This window comes from Ursus arctos, unplaced genomic scaffold, assembly GCF_023065955.2.
Source record: "Ursus arctos isolate Adak ecotype North America unplaced genomic scaffold, UrsArc2.0 scaffold_32, whole genome shotgun sequence".
Taxonomy (NCBI): Eukaryota; Metazoa; Chordata; class Mammalia; order Carnivora; family Ursidae; genus Ursus; species Ursus arctos.
The window spans coordinates 29,625,459-29,652,431 of record NW_026623008.1 but is presented as its reverse complement, the minus strand read 5'-3'; the positions used below and the strand labels follow the sequence as shown (position 1 = coordinate 29,652,431).

Below are 26,973 nucleotides of genomic sequence, written 5' to 3'. Positions count from 1 at the left end.
GGAGAGGAGGCATGCTTTCCAGAGCAGGTGCTTTCCGGTTGGACCTGAAGATTGTCAAAAGCCTGGAGCTATACTGGAGGCAGAGGTGGGCTATGCATAAGGACAGCTGGAAGAGCAGAAGCAAGGCAGTTTGGAAGACTTTGTGAAGACATTTGAAGTTGGTTCTGAAGGCAATGACGAGATGCCCAAGGGATGAAGCGGGGGAGTGGCAGGTCTGGATTGGCACTTTAGCAAGATAGGTCTGGCTGCTACGCAGAGTGGAAGGGAGAGGAGAGGAGCCTAAGCTGAGACCGTTTGGTGCGGAAGGCAGAGCTGGGTGGGCCTGGGATCAGAATCTAGGGCTTACCCATTAGCTGCATGTGGTTGGGGGATGGGGTGAGAGGAGAGACGCACCATGCCTGGGTTCTTCTGGTTTGGGCAACAAGACCCGAAAGAAGGGCAATGCGGCTAGAACGGGGGAGGCAAGGCATAAAGTAGGACGGGATTGGAGAGAACGGCATCCATGAGTTTGTACGGGGCCTTGTAAGCCACAGTAAAGAGGCTAGATGTTATTTTTTTTTAACTGTTTATTTATTCTTTTTAAGTTGGCTCCATGCCCAACGTGGGGCTCAAACTCACAACCCCGAGACCGAGAGTCGCGCACTCTCCCCACTGAGCCAGCCAGGCGCCCCTGTCTAGATGTTATTTTAACAGCAGTGGGAAACCTTGAAGGGTTTTACACAGGGGAAAGGATTTTCAAAAGTCTATTCCAGCAGCTGAATGAAAAGCGGACTGGAAGTCAGCAAGAGCCACTAAGAAGCTATTGCATTGGTCCAGGTGACAAATATTGGCCTGCTACCTCTCTTCTGAGGGCCCCCTAGGCTTGTATGCCCAGCTCTTCCTGGTCATCCTCCTTCCGTCCTGAGTCCCCATCTTTCACAGAGCCATTGCCATCTCTCCAGTACCCTACGCTAGAAACCCGGGAGTGTCTTTTTTTCCCCTCACCCTCCACTGCATTTATACAGGAGGCAAAATAATTTTCTCCCTACTCTTCTGAGTTCTTGGCCAAGACCCTTGCAATAAAAGGCAGATTAATAAGAGAAAAGTACAAGTTTGTTAAGATGTATACCTCAGGCATACACAGGAGATACTTGGGAAAAAACAAGTAACTCTCTGAGATGGCTTAGAATTCAGGCTTAAATACCCATTTTGATAGGGGAAGGGGAGGGAGGATATAGGCCTCTTCGGGGAGAGCAAATGATTTTTAGGAAAGGTGAAGAGTCCCTTAGAAGACTAGATGAGAGACATAACGGTTTGTGACAAAGTTTGTCTGAGTGTGGTGTTGACTTCTAGTCTCCTCTTCTGTGATGAGTCAGTCTTCCTCAGTGGACAAAACTCTGGGGGAGAGGACTGATTACCATTGAGTCCTTTTGGAGGATCTGTCTTTAGGCAGATAAGGGGAGTTCAGAGAAAGCCTCTTCCTGCATTTGCTGTTTTTCAGGAGTTCCAAACAGCAATTTTCTACTATTTCTGAATAAACCCCTCCTGTTTTTGCTGGTAAAATAACTGACAGATTTATTTTTAAGGTAAACTATCTTTATTCTCTTTCCTAGATGTTTTGATGAGCAAGAACTGCTTTTTAGTTTGAAAGAGTAAGTAAGTTATATCAGGACAAAGAGAGGGGCCCAGATGTCCACTTTTGGAGAGCCCTTTTCTGGCCTTCGCAGTTAATTATCATCCCTTCCCTTGGACCTACACTGTGTCCTCTCCAAGGCATTCCTCATGCTGCAATGGAACGTATTTGTTTGCTTGCCTGTCTCCCATGCCAGTCATGTCGGCTCCCTGTACCCAGCATATAATAGGTATCAGGTAATTATTGGATGGACAGATGGACGGATAGATGGAATGACCAGCATATGATAGATGTCAGGTAATTACTGCATGCACGGACAGGAGGATGGATGGATGGATGGATGGATGGATGGATGGATGGGCAGGTTACTTCTCTCTCTTATGGGCTGCCCAACATGTAGTCTGTGCCTCATTCAGGAATCATTGTTCATTCATTTTCAGATAGTTTTTTCTTATGCCTTTGTCATTTCTTTCAATAAACTATGAGCTACTCAAGGGCAGGGTCTGTGTCTAGCTACTCTTACCTTACACACATGGTTTTATTGAGTCCTCACAACAATTCTGTGAACCAGACACTCTTTTATATATATATGCTAGCTTCATTGAGATGTAACTCACAAACCATACAATTTACCCATCTAAAGCACATAATTCAATTGTTTAGAGGATATTCACAGAGTTGTACAGCCATCATCACAACCAGTTTTAGAACATTTTGATCTTCCCAAAATGAAACCCCCTACCCATTATCAGTCACTCCCCATTTCCCTTCGGCTTCTCCCCACCCCCAGTCCTAGGAACCACCAATCTACTTTCCATTTTTATGGATTTGCATCTGCCGCACATTTTATGTAAATGGAATCCTACAATGTGCTATCTTTTGCGACTGGCTTCTTTCACTTAGCATGATGTTTTCAAGGTTGATTCATTTTGCAGCATGTGCTAGTATGTTTTTCTTAAATTGCTGAATAATATCGCATTGCATGGATATCACAATTACCTAGACCAGGGAAGGGCAGAGGGGGCAGAGCACAACAGAATGGAGCTTCTCAAATTTTATTGGGAATCTTGACAAAATGCAGATCCTAATTCAGCAGGTGTAGGGGTAGGACCTGAGATGCTGTGTTTCTAAGAAGCTCCCAAGTGATGTTGAGCGACACAGAGGTTTCCATCTAAAGGTCTAGAAATTTAGGGCTCTCTCATATAAGGTATCCATGTGGCTTTAACTCTGCCAACTGCCAAGATCACCTCCCCTCGGGGAGTGAGTTCTTTCCAGACATCAAATTTCAAGTGAGAACTCAGCATAGTGAGTATGAATTAGAGCAAGGTGGATGGCTACTTTTGAGGGACGATTGGGTCCATCTCTGAGTGGAGGCTGCTAAAGCCTCCTCTTTTCTCTGGGTCTGTTTCTGTGCCGGAGCCAGATCATGGGTCAGGAAGCCAAGGTGCTGGCCTGCAGAGCTACCCCGGGCAGGACGTATATCCCTGTCCCACCTGGGTGCTCTTCTCCCTGCTTACGGCCACCAGACTTTTATGACAGACTCCTGTTCCCAGCTGTTCAGACACTGAGTTACTGAACATGCTTTTTGTCAACATGAAATGAATTTGTGGGCATGAACTGCGTTGTCAACCTCAAGGGCCCTCCGCAAGAGGCAGGTGTGTTGAGAGTCTGTAGTGTGTGGTTGGTGTGTTAGTTGGGGTTCTCCAAGAAGCAGACACCAAGGGGGGATTCGGCGTATGAGACATTTATTGGGACAATGCCTGTGAAGGATAAGGGAGGTGGGAGCAAAAATATTAGCTCTCTCAGGGAGAGCCGACAGACCATGACTTAAGTCTGACACCTGCTAGATGAGCGGGAAGGAAGAGCTTCAGACTACAGCTTTGTTTTGTATTACAGAGAGAGAGAGAGAGAGCGCGCGCACGCACACACACGAGTGGGCGGGGTGGGGGGAAGAGGGAGAGAAAGAATCTTTTTATTTTATTTTATTTTATTTATTTATGAGAGAGACAGAGAGCAAGAGCAGGGGGGGAGAGGCAGAGGGAGAAGCAGGCTCCCCACTAAGCAGCGAGTCGGATGTGGGGCTCGATCCCAGGACCCTGGGATCATGACCTGAGCTGAAGGCAGATGCTTAACTGACTGAGCCAACCAGGTGCCCCGAGAGAAAGAATCTTAAGCAGGCTCCACGCTCAGCATGGATCCTGACGTGGGGCTTGATCTCACAACCTAAGCCAAAATCAAGAGTCAGACGCCTGGGGCGCCTGGGTGGCACAGCGGTTAAGCGTCTGCCTTTGGCTCAGGGCGTGATCCCAGAGTTATGGGATCGAGCCCCACATCAGGCTCCTCCGCTGGGAGCCTGCTTCTTCCTCTCCCACTCCCCCTGCTTGTGTTCCCTCTCTCGCTGGCTGTCTCTATCTCTGTCAAATAAATAAATAAAATCTTAAAAAAAAAAAAAAGAGTCAGACGCCTAACTGACTGAGCCACCCAGGAGCTCCCATACTGCAGTGCAGTTTTGAGGAAATCTCGAGCAGGCAGATAGGGAGTCCGTGAGCCGAGGATATCCATTAGAAGAGTCCACTGCCGGACAGGAAAAGGCCGGCACTCATACATACCTCCACCACGCTCATTGTTGGCTGTGGGCCCTGCTTGAATGTGATGGTGGAGCCGAAGGGACAACAGCTGTCAATCAAGTACCCCCCCCCCCCCCGCCGCAGGTTCTTCTGAAGGAGTTAGGAGTGGCACGCTTCCACGGTTCCCAGTTTTCTACCAGCTACCAGTGGTCAGGCTACAGACGTCAGACAACCTCCCAAGCCTCAGTTCCCTCATCTGTCAAGCTGGTGATAGCGCCGACTTTCCATGACCATTGTGAGGATGGAACGAAATGGTATGTGTAAGCCTCGGTAAATGTAGTCATCGTTATTATTAGTATTATTTTTGACAGCATGAGATTTAGAGCAAGAAAAACTCAAGTCTCAACCCACTCTTGCCAGCTTTATGAGCTCAGCCAGTTACTCTACGGGGCTTGGACTAGCGCCTGGCGTGGAGGAAGCGCTGTGCAATGTTAGCTGTTACTGTCATTATTTCCAAATAATAGCATCAGGTCCATTACTTCTGGGGAATGCAACAATCTAGAATGGCATTCAAGGACCTCTGCAAACGCTCAACTCTACTTTGCAGTTTCCTTCCTCACTACACACATGCACACACACGTACACAACACACGCATGCACGCACGCGCGCACACACATCCCCCTAAATTCTAGCCTCATGGGGCCGCTCACAGCGACCTTGAAAAGGTCATGCTGTCATAACACAGTGTTGTATAAACCACTGTCCGCCAACTGCTTACTTTATGCCTGGCACTGCGTGGACGTTTACATATGTGGTATTGTTTCTACTCTACCAGTGAGGAGACCGCGGCCCAGGAATGTGAAGTGACTTATCCAGGCTAATACATGGCCTGTCCATCTCTGGACTTCTGTTTATAGAATATTCTCCCTGCCTCCGTTCCATTTCTACCCTCTCAAACACTAATCTCCCTTAAAGGCTCACCTCCACTGTCACCTCCTACAGGCTATCTTCCTTGATCCTCAGCCTCAGTGTGGAAAGTCCCTCCCCGAGGACCTGGGGCTCCTGTCCCCTCCTGTCCGTGGCACTTAACTCCACAGGCATTGGGTTGTAAGAATTGATCTGGGAGTCAGTTTGTTCCCACAGGATTGAGACCAGTTCCAGGGAAAAGATAATGTCTTCTCCATCTAGTTGGCATCCAAGCCGGGGCCCTGAACAGGAAGACAGCAGCTATGAACCTCCTCGTTTATACCCTGGACCTCCACAGATGATGGGTGTTTTAGGTCAGTTCCTTCTTTTAATGCCCTGGTCTTTGGCCATGCCACACGCGTTTAGTCCTGGTTTGAGGTTTGAAGACGATGGCTTACACATAGTCAGTGCTCAGTAAATGGTGGTTTATTCGTGGCATTTTCGACTAACTGTAAAGGCCGGCAAAGGGTCACGCAGATTCTCAGCTTTCGGTGTGGGGAGGACGGGAAAGGAAAGATGTCTTTTCTCCAGGGATCAGATACCAGGCCCCTCTTCATTAAAGGGCTTATTGATCCCATCATACAGAGGGGGAGGCCCAGAAATGTGACGGCTGCTGTCCAAAGTTCGCAGCTTGTCTGAACCAAACCTCTACGATCTCATAGACGCTGTCTGTGCACAAGGAAGGGTCTTCCTTCCTGAGGGGCAGAACCATTGTGCTTATAGGGAAGAGAGCTTTTGTAGGTAGAATCAGCCTCCTGCTGGGAGGATGGGGCTGGGTTTCCCCTGTTCTTACCTTCAAAAGGTCTCTAGATTCAAAACACTTTTCACAAGTTTTACACACACACACACACACACACACACACACACACACACACTTATTTGTTCCTTATGTCTCTCCCCAAGAAGGACAAGTTGGTTTGTGAATGTTTAGCCCATAGTTCTGTCCCCAGCATTACCCAGAGCAGAACGAGCCTGGCTCTTAGGAATGCCTCATAGAGTTTGTTGAATGACGAATGAAGCAGGAAGGCGAAGCTTTTCTATTTTTGCTATACTACAAAATCGTCAGCTGCAGAGACCTATGCCCATCTCCATCTCTTTACTTTGAAGTCTTTTCTTCTTCCTCTTCCCAGCCCTGGGCACAGTCTTGCTCTTGACACGTCACACCATCTATCAAGTACAGACCTACTAAGAGTAGCATCCGCCCCAGTGAAAAAAAAAATTACACCCCTCCCCACTCCAGCAAAGGCAGATTTGAACTGATGTGCCCAGGCCTCCTTCTTTGATCACTGGCCTGGTAAATGTTTGTTTGTTTGTTTTGTTTTGGAACTGAAGTATAGTTGACACACAACGTTCCTTGAGATTCCGGTGTACAACATAGCGACTGGACAACCTGTACTTGTGTGTGCTCACCCCAAGCACAGCTCCCATCGGTCCCCCGGTAACACTACTACAGTACCATGGACTGTGTCCCCTATGCCGTACCCTCATCCCTGTGACTCATTCATTCCATAGCTGGAAGCCTGTACCTTCCACTCCCTTTCACCCATTTTGCCCCCTACCCTCTAGCAAACATCAGTTTGTGCTCTGTATTTATGGGTCTGTTTCTGCTTTTTGTTTGTTTGTTCCTTTGTTTTGTTTTTTAGATTCCACGTAAAAGTGAAATGATGTGATATTTGTCTTTCTCTGTCTGACTTACTTCACTTAGTAACCTCTTGGTCCATCCAGAGTGTCCCAAATATAAGATCTCATTCTTTTTTTATGGCTGAGGAATATTCCATTGTGTACATATATGCCACATCTTCTTTATGCATTCATCTATCAGGGGACTCCTGGGTTGCTTCCATATCTTGACTATGTATAATGCTATGATAAATATAGGGGTGCGTATGTCTTTTTGAATTCGCGCTTTCATGTTCTTTCGGTAAATACCCAGTAGTGGAATTACTGGATCATTTGGTTTTCCTATTTTTTTTAAAGATTTTATTTATTTATTTATTTGAGAGAGAGAGACAGAGAGAGAGAGAACATGAGAAGGGGGAGGGGCAGAGGGAGAGGGAGAAGCAGGCTCCCCGCTGAGCAGGGAGCCCAACAGCGGACAGAGGGGCTTGACCCCAGGACTCCCAAGGTCATGACCTGAACCAAAGGCAAACGCTTAACCAAGTGAGCCACCCAGGCACCCAGTTTTCCTATTTTTGAGTAACCTCCACACTGTTTTCCACAGGGGCTGCACCCATTTACATTCCCACCAACAGTGCAAGAGGGTTCCTTCTCCACACCCTCACCAACACTTATTATTTCTTGTCTTTTTGATTCTAGCCCTTCTGACAGGTGGGAGGTGATATCTCACTGCAGTTTTGATTTGCATTTCCCTGATGGTGAGTGACATTGAGCATCTTTTCACGTGTCCGTGGGTCATCTGTATGTCTTTTTTAAAAAAATGTCCATGTAGGTCTTCTGTCCATTTTTAATCAGATCATTTGGGATTTTTTTTGGTGTTGAGTTGTCTAAGTCTCTACATATTTTGGATATTAACCCCTTATCGGCTATGTCATTTGCAAATATCTTCTCCCATTCAGCAGGTTGCCTGGCCTGGTCATTTGTCCAGCCTCTTCCCAGCCTGCTTTTATTTATTTTTTTTACTATTTTATTTTTTTAAAGATTTTACTTATTTATTTAACAGAGAGAGGCAGCGAGAGAGGGAACACAAGCAGGGGGAGTGGGAGAGAGAGAAGCAGGCTTCCAGCTGGGATCATGGCCTGAGCCAAAGGCAGACGCTTAACCACTGAGCCACCCAGGTGCCCCCCCCCCAGGCCTGCTTTTAACTCGGATCAAATCCTGTTTGAATTTTGCAGGTCCGGGGTCCAGGTGGCTTTTTCTGTGACTTAGCATATCTCCCCCTTCTAAGACGAATTAAGTGACACCCCTGTGTTTAGATGTGGGGGGGGGGATCCTCATTTTTCTTGATTTCCCAGAACCTTGGGAACCCTCTGTGATGCCTATCCTTTCACTTCCCACATCCAGTTAATCACAAATCACACTCTTTTTTTTTTTTTTTTTTTTTTTTTAAGTCAAGCCACTTCCTCCATCTCCATAGCCACTACCCCAGCGGCCATCACTTCCAGGTCTTCTCCCTCCCCGCCCTCTAATCCTTTTCCTTTCTGTAGCCAGAGAGGTGTTTTTAAAAATGTAATTTGAGCCAAGTCACTTCTCTGTTAAAAATCCTTCAGTTCTACCCTTTGATCTCAGGATAAAGTCCAAAGTGTTTCAAGTCTCCAAGAGCAGGCGGTCTTTTCCACCCCCCACTGCGCCACAGTCCTGCGGGCTCAGCTCCAGCCCACTCCCCCTCAGGGCCTTAACACATGCTGTTCTCCCTGTCTTCCTGTAGGTAACTCCCCTCTCTTCTCCGTTCAAGGGTAGCTTGAGAATAATAGCAATTAACATTTACACAAAACGACTCGTGTGTATTACCTTATTCTCACAATAATTGCACTGAGTGAGTACCTTTATTAGTTTACTCACAGGCTGGAAATCTGAGAGTCAGATGTGAACTTGCTTGCTCGAGGTCATCCAGGTAGCAAACCCCCTCCCCCCCAAGACGGCAGTTAGCTGCTTGAGGACAGGGATCTGTGGGCTTTGCTCCTGGGTGCCTAGTATTCATTTGTTTATTTAGCAAATATTGATCGAACGTTTAGAATGTGCCATGTTAGGTACTGTTCTAGGTCCCTGCTTTCGTGAAGCTTATATACAGTGAGGAAAAGACAGATACCTAACAGGTAAACATGTACTTGAGAAATGTAATCTCAGGTAATTGACAAGAGCCTTGAAAACAAGAAAACAGGATGGTGTGTTAACGATGAACAGTGTCGGCAGGCTACTTTAGACCACAGGGTAGTCTGGGAAGGCTTCCCTGAGGAGGAGATCTATCTACAGAAAGAGTACTCCATAAAGGTGTTTCTTGATTTAATGCACCAACTAGACTCTACACTGCGTGAGGCAGAGAGGGACTTCCTCTGCCTCATCTACCATGGTATCCCTTAGCACCTATATCTGGCACTGGCATAGAATGAGCTCCAATTAACCATTAATTTGAATGAATGAATGAATGAATGAATGAATGAATGAATGAATCAATCAATCAATCTATAAATATGTGTAGTTCTTCATTCCTTTACTCAAATCAGTGGTTTTCAATGGGAGTGTCTGTGTGCCTTCTGGTAACTTCTGGATTCCTTTGTCACAATGATAAGGAGGGAGGTTCCTGGCATTTCTGGAAGAAGGGATGCTGTATATCTTGCAACACATGGAAACAGTCGCTCAGAATGTATACTTCTCCCACATACCACATGACTTTCAAATGACCTGTTAGAACCTCATGTAGGTGAAAAAAGTTTTTAACTGTTGAAGCCTCCACTGAGTCCTTTTTATGTAGAAACAAAGGATTTTTAATTTATTTTTTATCTTTAAAATTTTTACTGAAGCGTAGTTGACATATTATATTAGTTTCAGGTGTACAACATAGGTTCAACAGTTATCTACGTATTAGGAAATGCTCACCACGCTAAGCGTAGTTACCCTCTGTCACTGCACAAAGTTATCACAATATTCTTTTTTTTTTAAGATTTTATTTATTTATTTGACAGAGAAAGACAGCCAGCGAGAGAGGGAATACAAGCAGGGGGAGTGGGAGAGGAAGAAGCAGGCTCCCAGCGGAGGAGCCTGACGTGGGGCTCGATTCCAGGACTCCGGGATCACGCCCTGAGCCGAAAGCAGACGCTTAATGACTGAGCCACCCAGGCGCCCCTATCACAATATTCTTGACTGTATTTCCTATCCTAATCATCCCCGTGATTTATTTCTTTCATAACTGGAGGTTTGTACCTCTTAATCCCCTTCACCTATTTCATCTATCCCCTTCTCCTCCCCCTAAACAGAAATATTTTTGCTCCCTTAAATGTCAACAAGGTTTCCAGGAAGGTCACCACCATGTAAAAAGGGGGATGATTGTTATTTTGTTCTTTTGAAGCTTTACCAACATTTAATCCCATCACCCATGGATACTCCTGCAGATGTGGCTGTCGGGTCCTGGGTAACGACCTCGCCGTCTTGTATTCTGAAAACTTCAGAATGTCTTCGTATTTGCACCCAGACATTTACATGCTGAACCACTTGTTATATCATTATAACTTATTTTATGTCACCTGTATTTTACAATAAGCAACACATGGCTTATGAACGTTGAGCCTGTGGGTGGGTTACAGGTGCTTTGTTCCTGGAGGGCCCGGCGGTGAGCCGTCTACCCCGCTGGAAAGCGGCCCGTGGGTCCCGAGCAGACCCCAGCGGAGCGGTCCTCCGCGCGCCAGGGGTCGCTGTGGCGCCGCACGGCCGCGCCGGGTCGCTCTCGCGTGGCCGCCCCGCCTCGGGCCCCCGGGCCGAGTGGGCGGGCACGACTGCGCCCAGGTCGCGAGGCGCCCTTCGACCAGCAGCGCCCGGGGCGGGCGGGTATAAATGGAGCGGTGGCTCCCCCGGCCGCCTCTCTCCGCCCCGGGTCGCCGCAGCCTCCGTCGCTTTCGGGCTCTAGCAGCCTGAAGGAAAAACAGGAAAAGATTAAAAAAACCCGAAAATGCTTTAAAATCTAAAAAAAAAAAAAGAGACAGAGAAAGAAAAAAGCGCATCCTCCTAAGAGAGCCCGCGGGGAAGTCACTTCTGCACGCTTCCGGCCTGCCCGCGCCCGCCGCCGCCGCACCTTGGCGTCCGTCGGTCCGGTGGTGAGCCGCCCACCCGCGTCCACGCGCCTCCGCTCCGGCCGCCCCCGCGCCGCGTGGCAGCCCCGCGCCCGCCGCCCTCGCCCCCGGCGCGTCGGCCCCGGGCGCACCACGTGTCCGCGCTGCCCTTCGCCGGCCCGGCGTGGGAGGAGGCTGCGCGCCCGGCCCCCGGGGCTTGCCGAGTCGGCGCCGACCAAGATTTGGTTTCCCTCTTCCCCTGGCTGCTGTAATCTTAAACCGCCGGGAGCGCGAGGCCTATATTTATAGAGAAACGCGTGTCCCGGAGGCCGCCGTGGGCACCATTTGGTTGCCTCTTGGAGAATTTTTATAATTTGGAGGGGAGTCCCCGTTTTAATACGTTGTTTTTTTCCTCTTTTGAAATTCGGAGCTTCAGACCAGGACAGCTGCAAATTACAAACTCCCAGGGAGGGCCATATTGTTTTTGAGAGCCTTTTGTCTGCGGTTTTGCAGTCTCGAACGAGCTGTCCCTGAACTCCTCCTTCCGGTCCTCCGTCTCTCCGAGCCTGCTCCGGCGTCTCTTAGCTTCACTCTGCCACCTGTGAGCCGCGGCACGGGCCACGGCTCCGAGAAGAGCCCCTTTTGTCCTGTGTGGTCCCTATAAGAAGTTCTCCTGGCGGGGCTCGGGGTGGTGGGGGCTGGGGAGATGAACGCTGCGGCCAGCAGCTACCCCATGGCCTCCCTCTACGTGGGTGACCTGCACTCGGACGTCACCGAGGCCATGCTGTATGAAAAGTTCAGTCCTGCGGGGCCTGTGCTGTCCATCCGGGTCTGCCGCGATATGATCACCCGCCGCTCCCTGGGTTATGCCTACGTCAACTTCCAGCAGCCGGCTGACGGTGAGTAGACGCTTATAGCCACAAATTCTTGGAATCCTAGGGGTTCCCTCGGGGTCTACCCCATGGAGGTGGGGGGGGGGGGGACACACACGGGATGCAGGGGTTGAGAATGAAGATCCTGGCATCAGGTGACCGGAGTTTCAGTCTTGCTTCCACTGCTTGCTAACTGGGTGACCTTGGGCTGATCAGCGGTGGCGGTGGGGTTGGAACCCAAGGAGATGGTAAAATGGGATTTGGAGAAAGTCGCTGTCACTCCATTGTGTATATATATGGTCCTGCTTTAGTGGGACCCTTGTCTGGTCACTGAGCATGGGTTCATGACCCTCACAGGCCTGCCAGAAAGGCAGAACAATTGAAACACAATTCCTGCAGAAATTTTAGATTCTCACGCTGCTGCCCCCTCCCCTACCTTTACCCGGGACTGAGTCTCTTTGCTTTCGGACTGATAAGGGGTCTTTCAAGGCAAGTGGGAGGCAGTGGGAACAATTCTGTTCGTTTTACTTGAGCAGGGGCTCGCGCTGGCGCCACGAGCGCTGCATGTGCCAGGCCAGCTCCTGGGTCTGTGGCTTTGCTCCTGGGGTGGAGGAGCGCTTGACACTGTGGACGAAGCCCTGAGCTGTGAAGGGGGATCCAGGTAGTCTGGGCTGGTGGGAATTATGGCCTCACCTGTGAACAGAGCTTTACCCTCGTCAAAACCCTTTTCCTTCATCCCATCTGAAGAAAATGGGACTCCAGAGAGGGGAAGGGAACTGCAGAAAAGGTTTGGAGGCTCAGCTGGGACTGTCAGCACAGGGCCCCGCCAGCCCAGACTGGGGCCCTTGCTTGGAACAGTGGAGAGGTATGCTGCAGGCGTGGCCGGAGCGAGGCCAGAGGAAACCTAATCAGGGGCCTCACGTGACTTCAGATTAAAAGGGAACAACTGTAGGGACCATTACTGGGAGAAACGAGCCATTCTATGGCAAAGGATCTCTGGGTCCCTATTTTTGTCCACGCTTTGTTCGCTGTCCGTGAAGCACAGAGAATGTCGCTTGCCCAAGCTGCAGCTGAGACCAGAGAATCGGACTTGTTGAGAGATCCGAGGTGCTGCTACCATCAACTGCCCATGTGCTCTGAGCTGTGTCTGGCCAGAGGGCACAGAGGTGGCCAGGTGGCCTTTTTGGGGAGAGTAGTGGGTCCACTGGCTGTTGCCTGCCTTTTTGACACTTTCTGAACAAAAGTCCTGTCACTTGGTGATAGCAGCAGAAGCCACTGGTCAGTGCGTCCGCCAGCACATGCCTCTGCAGGACCTCTCCCTGCTATAAATAAGCCCGGCCAGATTTGTTAGACTAAGCCGACTTGCCTTCTGCAGCACCGTCTGGAAAGACGCGAGGAGCTGTGTTGAAATGGCTCCTTCGCTGCTAATCAGTGAGACCCTGGGTTCTCAGGCTGTGGGTCCCCGATAAACCATCACAGGTGACCGCTTCTGGACCTGGACTTTTCCTGATTTGGGTCTGCCCAGTCTCCGCTCTCCCTGACCTTCCCTCCCATACCCAGCCAGCCCACCTGAGAAGGTGAGAAAAATGGTTGGAGATGAGTGAGATGGAGGTACTCCCTCCCCTGACTGGACAACTGAGCTTGTGGAGGGGCAGAGTTAGGGAATTCTGTTCCTGTCGTAAGTGAGGTGGTGCCTTGAGACAGGAGAACGCCCGTCCCACTCCCCCCGATCCCCTCACGGAGGAGACTCTGGGGGTTTCGTTGATAAGTCAGGTCCAAGTGCCACCAGCTCCGGGAGCTCCTTACTACCAGTAAGAGAAGGGTTGCTGCTGACAGGTGATGGTGTGTTTTTAGCTTCTGGTCCTTTAAGTGGTCTCTGGTACACACATGGATTTGTTGGGAAGCTAGGGAAGCGTCCCAAGGCACTGGATGAACAACTTGGTTGGGCACCAGGGCATTTGAAGTTCTGGAATTCCACAGAACTCAGATTAAGACTTGAAAAGACCTGGAAACGAGCTGTGGAGCCTACTGCGCTATGTGCTTAGAAAAATGAGGTTTCGTCCTTATCATCCTGATAATAAAAGGACTATTGCCATGTGTGACCATTAGTATCTATCGTTTGGAGGTTTTTGAATCAATTTCTGTTCTCAGAATTTGAAAATATTAGAAACTGGGCTGAATTCAGGGATAGCACATTCTCCCCAGTCAGTCAGTCCTAGATTTTATTCTGTCATTTGTCTCATAGACGGATCATAGACAAAATGACAGCTAGTTGGTAACTTGATGCAATACCTTACTGAAAAATAATCAGGAAATCTGGTATTCGTTTCTTAATCACTAGTTAGCTGCACGGCTTAGCCATCCTGGACGTAAGTTTGCTCATTTTATGAAGTAGATAGTGTCACCTGTCCCACCTGTGTCACCATGGGTCGTAGGCAGCAAAGTCTTTATAACTGATACCGCTTAGTCAAATGTGCGGTATTATGATTTGATCTTGGTGCCAGAAGGCCATGTAGATGATCTCGCCCAACCCCCTGACCCAGCAAGGGTGCAGCCCAGAGGGCTGGAGACTTTGCCAGGAGAAGGAGCGACAGGCCAGAGTGTCTACCCGCAGGAGCAACACAGGCTAGAGGGATCTGATGCCCTTTAATTTTAATAGAGTTGCCTTATATCAGAGCAATTACCTTGAAAAGTCGTAGAGTCCTCTGTGCCTGGGATGGTGGCAGTCGCCTACAAGAGGTGACGTTTTATATCCTTGACTGAATTGTGTTTCTCTCTTGCAGCTGAGCGGGCCTTGGATACCATGAACTTTGATGTGATTAAGGGAAAGCCAATCCGTATCATGTGGTCTCAGAGGGATCCCTCTTTGAGAAAATCTGGTGTGGGAAATGTCTTCATCAAGAATCTGGACAAATCTATAGATAACAAGGCACTTTATGATACTTTTTCTGCTTTTGGAAACATTCTGTCTTGCAAGGTAAGCACCTGATTAAGTGACTTCAGAATATTTATTGACGCGTGAGAACAAGAGAAACACTGAAGGGGGAACAGCCTTGGAATTGGGTGACAGGATATGGCCATTTTCGAAGTGCTGGGAATGGCTCTGCAGCCCAAAAGTTCCCTGTAGGTAATCTTGTGCCGCAGCCCAGCATAACCAGCAGGTGCTTTTGTGTCTTTGTTTATTCTTCCCTCTGCCTAAAATATCCTTCCTGTTTCCTACCTTTGCAGGGCATCAAAGGGTTTCTCTTTTTGTGGGGGAGGGGGGACCGGAGCAGTGCCTCGGGTCTCCGGGCCGCTGCACTTTGTCAGTTCAGAAGTGTGAAGTCATCGTCTTCCTTCCCTGTGCTCCTGTTTGTGTGGACAATTTTGTACAACTGGTGTGGCGGTTGTTGACATGTCCGACTCCACGCTAGACTGAAATTCTATTGTGGGCTTGGAAAATGGTCACTTTTTCTGCAGCATGGTGCTTTTGCACCCAAATCTCAAGGTCTTTTAATGAAATAAGACACTTGGCGTAGAAGCAGCCTAATAGCGGCTGCCATTTGTAAACAGAACATCACTGGGTGCTTGGTAACGTGCTCTGCGTTAGGAAACCTTGACGTGATCTAGTCTCCTGTCTTCGGACCGTGGATGGGCTGGCGGCCTCTCAGACCCCGGAAACTCTGAGTAGAAGACCATGTGGTTCTCGGATCTTTGGAGATGCCGGTGGTGCTACAGTGGTCTGCCTTCTCTCCGCCAGGTGGTGTGTGATGAGAACGGCTCTAAGGGTTATGCCTTTGTCCACTTCGAGACGCAAGAGGCTGCTGACAAGGCCATCGAGAAGATGAACGGCATGCTCCTCAATGACCGCAAAGTGTGAGTGTCCCAGTCCGGAGCAGCAGCCATCGCATGAGCCAGCCGCGGCCCCACCTCGGTATTAACTGACACACACAAGGCGGCTACTGGTTCTCTCGGCCCAGTGTGGCCTGCTCCTACCTCTCCACTCCAGGGCTGGTGAGTCTCCCTGCCCGAGCCGTGGCAGCCCTTTTGACTCGCCAAGGTGGGCTTCCTGCCCAAGCCATGGCCTGCCTGCTGCCTCTCCCTGAAAAGCATCATCCGTCCGTGGGTTTTGTGAGCACCGGCAACTGGGGCTTGCTGGAAGGCAGCTCTGAGCCCTTTCTGAGCAGGGGTCTTGGCCAGCGGCAGAGTGGAGAGGGCCCTGGACTGACCAGGAGCTGTGTACTAGCCATGTGACCTTGGCCTTCCCATGACTCAGGTCTGTCCATGGGGTCATTTGCTAGGGGTTGATGCCAAATTGTCCCCAGATCTCCACTTGGCTAACTTATGACTCAGTGGCCTTCTCGTACAAGGCTGGCTCCACAGTAATACTTGATTTGGTTATGATGAAAAATCTCATCTGATGGCAGAAGACGCTGTTCATAATAGATCTTGTCGCTTTGGTGTGGTTATTGCAGAATGGGGAGGTGGGGGTCTTAGCTAAGCCATGCAGGGAGAGAGGGGACGATAAGTCTTGGCTATAGCAAGCAGAAATCATTTCTGTTCTTTGTGGGGTGCCTTTTTATGTTGAACAGACCAGGGGACGAATTGCGTTGGTAATGTGTATGTGGCCAGTGGGGAAGTCTTCCAAAGGTATCACTAGAAAGAGATGTAAAGATTTTCGGAGTATGGGTACATTTTCCCACTGAGTGTCAGCAACGCCAGAGTTTGTCCAGTGCAAAAGCAAAGGCTACCTCGTAGTTCACTCTAGCAGTCTCACCCCTAGCGCTAACCACTGTTAACAGTTTGGTTTGTATCCTTCCAGACCTTTTCTATGCATTTACATAGATGCACAGAAATGAACGTTTTAAAAACATGGTCATCAGGTTTCTTCACGAAGGCAGTGTGATGTGGTAGGAGTAGCCCTGGTCTGAGCCAGGAGTCCTGGGGCTGGTCCTTGCAGGACGGTCCTGCCTCTCTCTTTCTGCTGGGGAGTCGGGGCGTCTCTGAGCTTGCTCTCTTGGTGGTTGGATGGGGACTCGTGTGTTTTAACCTCTCCTGTCAGCCTTTAACCTGTATTCCTTTGGGCCCCTGGAAATCATGATTTGTTCCTCCGGGTGTTCACTGTTTTCCATGGTCTCTTTTTAGGTTTGTGGGCAGATTCAAGTCTCGAAAAGAGCGGGAAGCTGAGCTTGGAGCCAAAGCCAAGGAGTTCACTAATGTCTATATCAAAAACTTCGGGGAAGAGGTGGATGATGAGAGCCTGAAAGAGCTGTTTAGCCAGTTTGGTAAGTTGGGCTTCTTCGCCCCTTGCGCCCCTTTCCAGAGTCCACCAGACCTAGAACTCCTGTGTCGTAGTTGTTTCAGCAACGAGGGCGCCTAGGCCCAGAAGCAAACTACCTTGCATGACAGGGTCACAGAGTAGAAAGGAATAGACTCTTGGCTTCATCCTACCTCTTCCCAGCCCCGGGGCCGTCTCAGTAGCTTGGTCAGCAGCAGAAGGCCCGGCACGATGCCTCTTTGAGAGCCCATCCGGGCTCAGCAAAATTGGCTTCATTTGGGCGCCTAGAGAAGCCGCCTCTCCTTGAGCTGTCACAGAGATGGTGTTACTAATAGTTCTGTCCTTTGGTAATAGGTAAGACCCTAAGTGTCAAGGTGATGAGAGATCCCAGTGGGAAATCCAAAGGCTTTGGCTTTGTGAGTTACGAGAAACACGAGGATGCCAATAAGGTGAGAGTCCCCTGAGGGTCGGGGGAAACGCTTGCAGGAAGTGGCCCCCGAGCGTGAGCAGGGCCTGGCTGGCACATAGCCGAGCGGAGCTGGCTTGCCCGAGTATCAGAGTGGTGCAGTTACTGGCCTGAGGGGACTTCACATGGTAACCCATCGTGTACCTGTTCCCAGAGCACTCGGCACCTGCCTGGCACCTCAGCTGTGCAGCCCGTAGGTAGAAAGAATAGGAGGAGTATTTGCTCCCCTTCTTAGTGACTGGACTCGGGCCCCAGGAGTTGCTGACTTGCTGACAGTAGCGGCTGCTTACGGGGAAGGCACGATGCTGGGCGCTCAGCCTACACCACTCGCTCCCCACGGAAGAGCGTGAGAGACTCTGAGACGCCCAGATTAGCAGCCTCGGCTCATGTCTGTCGTGCTTGTATTTATAAAACTACCTTTTTTTTTTTTTTTTTTTTTTTTGGTATCATCTGGACCAATAACCCATTTAAGTAGTAACCCCATTTTACACATGAAGTTTGGATTTGCTTAGCTGATTTCAGACGGAATAGATTAGTTTTTAGCCCTATAGGAAAGATTTCCTTCTCTCCAAGTGTTTGGTGGGACTTTCAGGCCTCTAGAGCCAAGGCCCCTGCCTCTACGTCTTGATTTTAAGACCTGTGTTTCCTCTTTAGGCCGTGGAAGAGATGAATGGAAAAGAAATCAGTGGGAAAGTGATTTTTGTAGGCCGTGCACAGAAGAAAGTGGAACGGCAGGCTGAGTTAAAGCGGAAATTTGAACAGCTGAAACAAGAGAGAATTAGTCGGTATCAGGTGAGAGGTGGTCTTGGCGTGGGCTCCCAACCAGGGGTTTACTAGGATACCGGCAAGAGCACCCTTAGTTGTAGCAGGCTTTCTCTTTGGGGACCTGGAATCTGCCTCTTCCTCTCCTTTCTCCCAAGATCCTCAGGTGTAAAAGGAAATACCTGCCAGACACAGCAGCGATTCTAGAACAAGGGCAAGCGATTGATTGATTTAAGGACTCATTCTGGAAGCCTCAGTCTGTTCTTACTTGTGTGGGGTTTTTTTTACTTAAATGATTACCCTTTGTTGGAGTGGTGGCAGTAGCCCTGCTGGGGCCAGTGGTCGGCCAGAGCAGCTGTGCAGAAAGCCAAGCCCACACTGAGGGTTCTGTCAGAGTCCGTGGCAGGAGTCTCAGCCCTGAGCCCACTTCAGAATCCCCTGCAGGGCTTGTAAAACATGGCTTTCAGAACGCCAGACTTTCTGATTCAGTAGATTGGGTTTTGGCCCCGGGAATTTGCATTTCTAAGAAGTACCCAAGGAGGGGGGCCGTTGGTGTAGGACCACATTTTGAGAACCAGTGTCTTAGGGCATCTCTGGGGTGCAGACGTGCATTAACGGTGATCCTTCTGCTTCAGGGGGTGAATCTGTACATTAAGAACTTGGATGACACCATTGATGATGAGAAGTTAAGGAAAGAGTTTTCTCCTTTTGGCTCAATCACCAGTGCTAAGGTATTTTATGCTGAGATTTGGGATCGAAAGTGGAAATTACAGTTCTTAGAGGTCTTGGCATTTGTTTCATTGAAGGAGTGGAAACTAAATTGTGTTCATTTCTGAGAATAGATACGACATTAATCTAGCAAATTCCTCCTGGGCTCCAGTTACGCATCTGAGTATATGCTCTGGAGAAGGGTGTTTCGTCAGGTATACATTGCGCTGTCCCCAGGCACTGAGGTGTGGAGGTGAACCCGAGCGGTCCTTCCTCTTGGCCCCCAAGCACCTGAATCTTTCCCATTCTTTGCTGCTCTGTGCTGGCGTGGGGACACATGGTGCAACAGTATGAGCAGAGGAAATCCAGACGGGTTGTTTTCCATTTGTCTTGGGGCCTGTCTCTACGACTCTGCCACACTTTTCTTGAACAAAGGTGTTTGAAGACTTGGGAACTGGGGTTGGGAACTTCAGTCCTGACGCGTCCTGGCCTTATGAAGCTAAAGGCGGGGGAAGGGGAGTGGAAAGATGGCTCTTTCACATGGTGCAGTGTGCATGTTTGCTTGGTTTTCTTTGATATTCCTATCAACGGATGCAGCAGGGTGAGTGCATATGAATCCCCTCCTAAAGATAAGGAATTGGAGTCCATGAGCCCGAGAACACTGTGTAGAGAGCAACCGGTTACGTGAGGACGGTGCGCGCACGGCCGTGGTCCACGGGGGGAGGGACGGTGTGTGAAGGTTTTGGGTCATAGCCTGATGCAGACACTGCTGCTCCGCGGACGTGCAGCACACGTCAGAGTCCTCTCGGGGACGGGAATGGAGGCCGAGTGGGCTGGTAAAGACGTGGTGACCCTGCCTTGGCCCTTAGCTTTAAGTCACGCACAACCTAGGAGTGTCGTCAGAGGAACGTCAGTTGTAACAGGGAGTTGATCAGGGGCCGCCCTGTCTGGGTTCCTTGTTTCCTCGCCCCTTCCCTCTTATCACCTCCTTGACTGGCCTTCATCAGTGTGAGGAAAACTGCTCTCTCCCCTCCTCTCAACGCGATGGTCTCTCCTTGCTTATCAGCACAGTGCTCGAGTTGGCATTTGTAGGAAGAGAATAAAAGAACCGTGTCTTGTAAGTTTCACAGGCCCCACATTCGAGATCAGGGTGTCATGTTTTCAGACGCTGTTGGCCCATCTCATTGATGGAGAACCATCGGGTTGATAGACATCCTTACTTTCACGTCCTCCGTTTCAGGAGGGCTGTCTGGGCAGCAAGCTAACACACAAAATGGTTCCAACCACACATTGTCCTGTTGCTACCAGTGTTTCTGAGGAGGTCGGCCAGGGGGGAGCTACAAGTGAGCTTCTCAGATGAGGGAAAAACCGTCTGTGAATGACTAGCCGTATGTGGGAAAAGACAGCCGGAAGCAGTAGACCTGTGGCTCCGAGGCAGTTTGCCTTAGAGGATCTCGTGGGCATTGAGGTTCAGAGAGGGCAAGCGTCTAGGATCACGTAGCTCAGGGGCATCTAGTCTAGGTGGCTCGGTTGGTTAAAAATCTGACTCTTGATTTCGGCTCAGGTCATGATCTTGAGATGGTCCTGAGATGAAGCCCCGTATCGGGGCTCTGCTGAGTGTGGAGCCTGCTTTTAAGATTCTCTCCCTCTGGGACACCTGGGTGGCTCAGTAAAGCGTCTGCCTTCGGCTTAGGTCATGATCCCAGCATCCTGGGGTCAAGCCCCACAATGGGCTCCTTGCTCAGCGGGGAGCCTGCTTCTCCCTCTGCCTACCCTGCCGCCCTGCTTGTGCTCTGTGACCCTCCCTCTCTCTCCATCTCTCTCTCTCTCTCACTGACAAATAATCTTAGAAGGAAAAAATTCTCTTCCTCTGCCCACCCCCCACCCCTGCTCCCATGTATGTATGCAGTCTCTCTTTCTCTCTCTCAAAAAAAAAAAAGTCTTTTTACAAAGGCGGGTCGGGGGGGCCCCTGGGGTGGCTCAGTCGGTTAAGCGTCTGCCTTCGGCTCATGTCATGATCCCGGGGTCCTGGGATCAGGCCCCTCATCAGGCTCTCTGCTCAGGAGGGAGCCTGCTTCTCCCTCTGCCACTCCCCCTACTTGTGCTCTACTTGTCTCAAATACATAAAATGTTTAATTTTTTAAAAAAAAGTCACACAGCTTAGAAATTGCTGAATGGGGACTAGAATCCAACTGTCTGTCCTAGCTGGTCATCTTTCTGCTGTTAACTCCCATTGAATTAATGGTGGCAGTCGTTGGTTGTAACTCCTGCCCGCGTGTGGTATTTCAAAAGCCTATCCTAACCTTGCTAGGAGATGATGAGAGTTTTGTTCACCCAGGTCTTGGGCAGACGAGTTCTACAAGTAAATAGCTTGGCACTGTCCACATCTCTAGTGGGTACCCAAAGGTCGGTACTATGCTTCTAGGTGTCAGGAAACACTTTTGGATTCCTGGTTTAACATTTAGCCGTATCATAGTGTTTAGAAACTTTGGGATCATCTGGGGCTCTAACAAAGAAAATGCCTAGGTCTTGTCCTTAGAGGTTGTGACTTAATTGGTCCGGGGTACATCGAGTGACAGGGCTAGAACCCTTGCCCTAGACTTGGGAACTCTTGAGGCAGAAACCAGGTTTTTTGGCTCTTAATAGCTGTCCCCCAACATAGAACACCTTTTCCTTAAGTAGCTGGTCCCTTTGTAGGTAATGTTGGAGGATGGGAGAAGCAAAGGGTTTGGCTTTGTCTGCTTCTCATCTCCTGAAGAGGCGACCAAAGCAGTCACTGAGATGAATGGACGCATCGTGGGCTCCAAACCACTCTATGTCGCCCTGGCCCAGAGGAAGGAGGAGAGAAAGGCTCACCTGACCAACCAGTATATGCAGCGGGTGGCCGGAATGCGAGCGCTGCCTGCCAACGCCATCTTAAATCAGTTCCAGCCTGCAGCTGGAGGTTACTTTGTGCCAGCGGTTCCGCAGGTGGGTCTGCCTGTGTTCGTGTCCCCCGGACGGCTGCTCCTGCTTGTGGTTGGGGAGAGGGGTTTCGGATGTTGGAGTTCAGATTGTCAGAGAAAGGACCCAGGAAAATGAAGATTTATTCGTTCTCTCTCTCTCTCTTACTGTCACACAGTGGTGAGTTAGAATGAAAGAATCCCCATTAACTGGCCTTCCCTTGCCCAGGCCTTCGAGCACTCAGAGAACTTCTTGAATAATTAGCCTTGGGCCTGACAGTGAGATGAGATGAGCTAGTTCTCTCATGTGGATTCAGGTCCTTCAAATAAAAGGGCTTGGATGCTCTTTCTTGCAGGCTCAGGGAAGACCTCCATATTACACACCCAACCAGTTAGCACAGATGAGGCCTAACCCCCGCTGGCAGCAAGGTGGGAGACCTCAAGGTAGGTGGTGGGGACGGTGATTGACCACCCAGGATGCGCCTCTCCTGGTCTCCCCGCTTCTCCTCCTCGCCCCCCTGAAGTGCAGCCGAGGTTCTGGTCCACATGCTTCGTCAGCGATGCATAATTTTTGTCTTCCCCAGGCTTCCAAGGAATGCCGAGTGCTATACGCCAGTCTGGGCCTCGTCCCGCTCTTCGCCATCTGGCTCCAACTGGTAATGCTCCGGCCTCTCGCGGCCTCCCTACTACCGCTCAGAGAGTCGGTGAGCAAACTGGCCTTGAGAAGTGTGGCCTGGGGAGGAGGGAGTCAGGCTGACTAGGCTCTGCCCGGGGTTGGTCAGGTTGTTGGGCCCATGTTCCAGTTCTGGTTCTGTAATCTTAGCTGTGTGCTCTGGTTGGTACGTAAAGGAGCAGAGAAACAATGGGAGTCCTAGGAGTGTCGGTGACTTCAGAATTCTGCTCATTGGTGACTCATGTGAGAAAGGTTAATTATAGAAGCTTGTTAGCTGGATGACTACAGAGGCAGCCTGTTCTTCCGGGTGGGGTTGGGAGATTGAAGGAAACTGTTCTTTACAGACTATGTCCCGTATTCCAAGAGGTGGAGAGAGTTGTATGTTCTCTGTTGGCTGCTCTCCGGAAGTAGCAGTCGTGGTCCCGTGTGCGATGTGTTGTGTGAACGTGCTTTGGAATGGCTCCTTCCGTGGGACGTGGCCAGTTGGACATCTGCTGCCGACACTGATGTGCATTTGCTGGTCTGTTGTAGGGTCTGAGTGCCCGGACCGCTTGGCTATGGACTTTGGTGGGGCTGGCGCCGCCCAGCAAGGGCTGACTGACGGCTGCCAGTCTGGAGGTGGTATTGGCTGCACACAGAAGGGGGAAAGATGGGATTTGACGGGTCTTTGCCCAGACTGATGGGCTTTAATTTCGCTTGTTCTTTTCCTAAGGTGTTCCCACAGCTGTGCAGACCTTAGCGCCTCGTGCCGCTGTCGCTGCCGCTGCCCCTCGGGCTGTCGCACCTTACAAATACGCCTCCAGTGTCCGCAGCCCTCACCCTGCCATCCAGCCTCTGCAGGTGAGGCCTACCAAACAGAATGCTAAAAGGATCTGCCCTGTTTGCACTTGATTGAAAAGGTGCCTTGCTTTGATTCCTCCAACAGGTCTTACACGCCCGCTCTGTGGCAGGGTGCCGTGTTTTCTGTGGCAACACTGCCTCTCGGGCTCTCTCTAGCGGGAGAGAAGGGGCTGGGAGGTACTCCCCCCCGCCGTAGTAGCCTCAGAAACGCCCCAGCAGGAACAGCTGGTGTTTCTGCCTCCTCCTCGCAACATGTGTGCGCTCGCTTGGCTCTTTGAGCTGCTCGCGTCCACGGGCCGAGGTCATGCTTAGCTGCTCTGCAAGATGGGGACGTGGAGGCAGGAAAGCGCTTCACCTGACAGAAGTTCAGTGGCAGAGAGCTTAAGTTGGGATGGGGCTGGACCCAGAGCCCAGTAGTCGTGTGTAGAGGAGCCACACTCTGCTCTGTGGCCCCTACGTTGCTTGCTCCTGTGCCATGCCGCCCAAATGAGAGAGGCCTCAGAACTTGGCTTCTGTAAAATTGTTTTCACCTTCAGAGCCTGCCTTTTGGGGCTGTGACAGGCATTGACGATGCGTGTTGACAGTCCTCGAGCATTTGATGAAATAAAAACATTTGCTGCAGTAAAGTGATGCGGGATGTAATCATGAATGGAATCATTTGATGATTGCTGAGCCTTGCAGGTTTATTTTCTTACTCACTTCCTTGCCCTTGTAATAGCCTGCTGTTGTTATCGTAGTTGGTTTTGTGTTCAAGCCTGTAACGCTCCGTTGCTCATGTAGCGCCCTCATCCCCCAGCTTGCAGTTAGCTCGCGGCAAGGACAGCCACCTCCATCTCTCACATGGTAGGCTTTCGGATTTGAGTGGTCAGGCTCAGGACCATCGAGTGTCCTTTCCTTGGTGCTAACCTGCTGCCTCTCCTGGTTCCCAGGCACCGCAGCCTGCCGTCCACGTGCAGGGGCAGGAGCCCCTGACCGCCTCCATGCTGGCTGCAGCGCCTCCCCAGGAGCAGAAGCAGATGCTGGGTGAGTGACCTGTGTGTTTGCCGAAGAGGGGGCCAGAGCCTGGCACTGACCCGAACGTAAGTGTCCATTCACTGGGCTTCAACCTGGGTGTAACTAGACCTCTTCCCCCAGGAGAACGTTTGTTCCCACTCATCCAAACCATGCATTCAAACCTGGCGGGGAAAATCACGGGCATGCTGCTGGAGATTGACAACTCTGAGCTGCTGCACATGCTGGAGTCCCCCGAGTCTCTCCGCTCCAAGGTGAGCTGGTCCCCACACCCCGCAGCCCTCTCCTCGTGCCGCGCCTGTCATTTGAGAGCTGCCGGGGGTGGGAATTAGGAAAAGCGGGCAGCCCCGGGAGACACTGCTACTGGGCCTGGGCACCAGGGAGGGGCCGAGGGCCTCTCCTCCGAGGTCCCTAACCGCCTGGAGATTCCTCGCAGGTGGACGAAGCTGTGGCGGTTCTGCAGGCTCATCACGCCAAGAAAGAAGCCGCCCAGAAGGTGGGCGCTGTTGCTGCTGCTACCTCTTAGACAAGGAGAAACCGTATGTTTGGCTGTTCTGTTTTCTGCAATGGCTTTGACTTGTGAATATCTTCCTAAAAGATGAGGGGCAGCGCATAGAGCCGCTGTCACCCGGTGACTCGGGCAGGCTGTCACCTGGGTTTTCTCTGTCATCTGGAAAAGTTAATTTGGAGAAAAGAGAACAGGTCGTAAAATAAGCAAACAACAATTTTCTCCAAAAGGAGCCCCTGGTTAGATCTTTCTCAAGAATGACCTTTTTGGTTTAGATGATACACAAGGCGTTGTCATAATCTGTTCCCACAGCCTCACTTCTGTGAACATGTCTCCCTGGTTTGGCTTGAGGTCGGTGAGGCCAGCTGTGTGTGCAGCTGCCGCGTGGCTCTGGGAACACTGGGGGCACAGGCCCTGGTGTCAGTGGGACACACAGACACACCTGACTGCAGTTACAGGGTGTGTTCTCGTCCACTTCTGACCCCGGGGGCCATGGCCCCCATCTGCAGGGGTGGGGGTGAGTGAGGCTTCACTGGGACCTCTGACAAGGATTGGCGGGCGCCTCCTGATGGAGGAAGGAGACAACCAGATAAACCAGAGCCAGAAGCAAGGGAAAAGGACACATGCTAAGGGCCTGGACCCTTCATTTGCAATTTAAGCAAGAGAGCGGTAGCTTCGAGTACAGAATGGCCAGGAAAGGCATGGGGCTTTATAGTACCTAGCTTAGCCTCGGGCAGGTGGTTCTCAGCCAGCGGTGCCCCCTCGGAGGACATTTGCCAATGGAGACCCATTTTGGTTGTCACAACTGGAGATGTGTCACTGGCATCCAGTGGGTAGAGGCTAGGGATACTGTTAATGTCCCCCAGTGCACAGGACAGCCCCACAAACTCGTCCCACCCAAGCGTCAGGAGGCACTGCTCTGCCATGCTGTTTATAAGCTGGAGGCTTCAGTGCAGCTCGGGTTTTTCTGATGATTTATTTAATGTGTGTTGGTGCTTTTCTTTTCAGGATTCAAAAGCCAAATAACCCCTCCTGGAATTCAGCTCAAGGTTTGAAGATTTCTAGCGTGTCCTATGGACCTCAACACCAAGAACCACAAATTGGAAGTTTAATAGGTCATTTTGTATCAAAAGGTCAATTATGAAGCACCTAGAATTTTTCAATTAAAAGAATATATTCTCTGGGTTCTGCTATGACCCGGACAGTGTTAACTTTTTTTTTTTCTATTGTGGGTTTTGATTTTCCCCCAGAAATTGGTTTTATTTGATGTACCCAAGTCTTAAGTTTCTCAATAAAGAAAAAAATCTCCATAAAACTCTGTCCTGTTTCACTCTGACCAGTTTTATTCTGTTAAATCCGGTTTTCACTTGGAGGTATTTAGAGTTGGATAAAGCTGCCCTGATGATTATAAACAGACTCTTAGCAAGGTGTACAGAACTGTCCCATTGCGTTCTTCTTTGGGAGGCCCACCTTTATAACGGACCCCCATTCAACCTACAGGGAATAGAAGTCTGATCATAGCCGACCTTGGGTTTGGCACAGGAGAACTGGGTGCAGGGTGGGGTTGGCACACGTCTGAAGGGTGTATGGTGAGATAGGCAGAACCCAGCCCCGCCCTCCTTGGATGTGTTAGCTGGCGTTTTTGGGTCCCCTCTTCTGCAGTCAGTTGATTATGCAGCTAAGTTCTCCAGCGATGGAAAAGCCTTGGGGGCTAGGTCTGAGTGTACCAGCAAACAGATGCTGGAGTCCTAAGTGTCTTGTGCTTCCTCTAGTCCTCAAAACAGCCCTCACCTGGCCAGTCAACTAATCTACTTGCCCTCCTTGTCCTCTAGGAATAGTTAACTTCTTACCTTCCTTAAAATCTGGTAGGCTGTCCTTACTTGGGACCTTACCCAGGGGGTCATTTTCCTCGGAAAATTCTCTCTTAGCAGGCTCCCCATTTTCTGTAAGGTCTGATCTCACCTTAAGTAGCTAAAGGCCTGATTTACTTACGCACAGCAAAGGAAACAAAACTGGGACAACCTACTGAATGGGAGAAGATGTTTGTAGACATCCAATAAAGGGTTAG

The 26,973-nt window shown here is 50.3% G+C and overlaps 1 protein-coding gene and 1 non-coding gene across 9 annotated transcripts; both read left to right on the top strand.

Annotated features, from left to right (window-relative positions):
- The first annotated feature begins 10,610 nt into the window (after positions 1 to 10,610).
- On the top strand, positions 10,611 to 26,220 carry PABPC4 (poly(A) binding protein cytoplasmic 4). 8 transcript variants are annotated; one of them, XM_048221775.2, is made up of 16 exons: positions 10,611 to 11,765; positions 14,522 to 14,715; positions 15,478 to 15,593; positions 16,863 to 17,002; positions 17,350 to 17,444; positions 18,116 to 18,253; positions 18,859 to 18,954; positions 21,629 to 21,901; positions 22,230 to 22,317; positions 22,458 to 22,529; positions 23,078 to 23,164; positions 23,259 to 23,386; positions 24,316 to 24,409; positions 24,521 to 24,651; positions 24,834 to 24,893; positions 25,914 to 26,220. In XM_048221775.2, exons 1-16 carry the CDS (start codon positions 11,573 to 11,575, stop codon positions 25,929 to 25,931), a joined length of 1,923 nt encoding a protein of 640 aa, XP_048077732.1. In that variant the 5' UTR covers positions 10,611 to 11,572; the 3' UTR covers positions 25,932 to 26,220. The 8 variants fall into 8 exon arrangements, with proteins under 8 accessions (XP_048077732.1, XP_026372382.1, XP_026372381.1 ...); XM_026516597.4 differs by having other exon boundaries at positions 24,834 to 24,936; XM_026516596.4 differs by having other exon boundaries at positions 22,458 to 22,577.
- LOC113268643 (small nucleolar RNA SNORA55) lies at positions 19,219 to 19,353 on the top strand. Its single transcript, XR_003321178.1, has one exon. It is a non-coding gene; the product is annotated as a small nucleolar RNA SNORA55 (small nucleolar RNA).
- Positions 26,221 to 26,973: the final 753 nt, after the last annotated feature.

Coding starts and splice junctions, on each gene's coding strand:
- PABPC4 (XM_026516595.4), top strand. CDS start 11,573: ATGAACGCTGCGGCCAGCAGCTACCCCATGGCCTCCCTCTACGTGGGT. Junction 11,766..14,521: donor CTTCCAGCAGCCGGCTGACG/GTGAGTAGACGC, acceptor TCTCTCTTGCAG/CTGAGCGGGCCTTGGATACC. Junction 14,716..15,477: donor GAAACATTCTGTCTTGCAAG/GTAAGCACCTGA, acceptor TCTCTCCGCCAG/GTGGTGTGTGATGAGAACGG.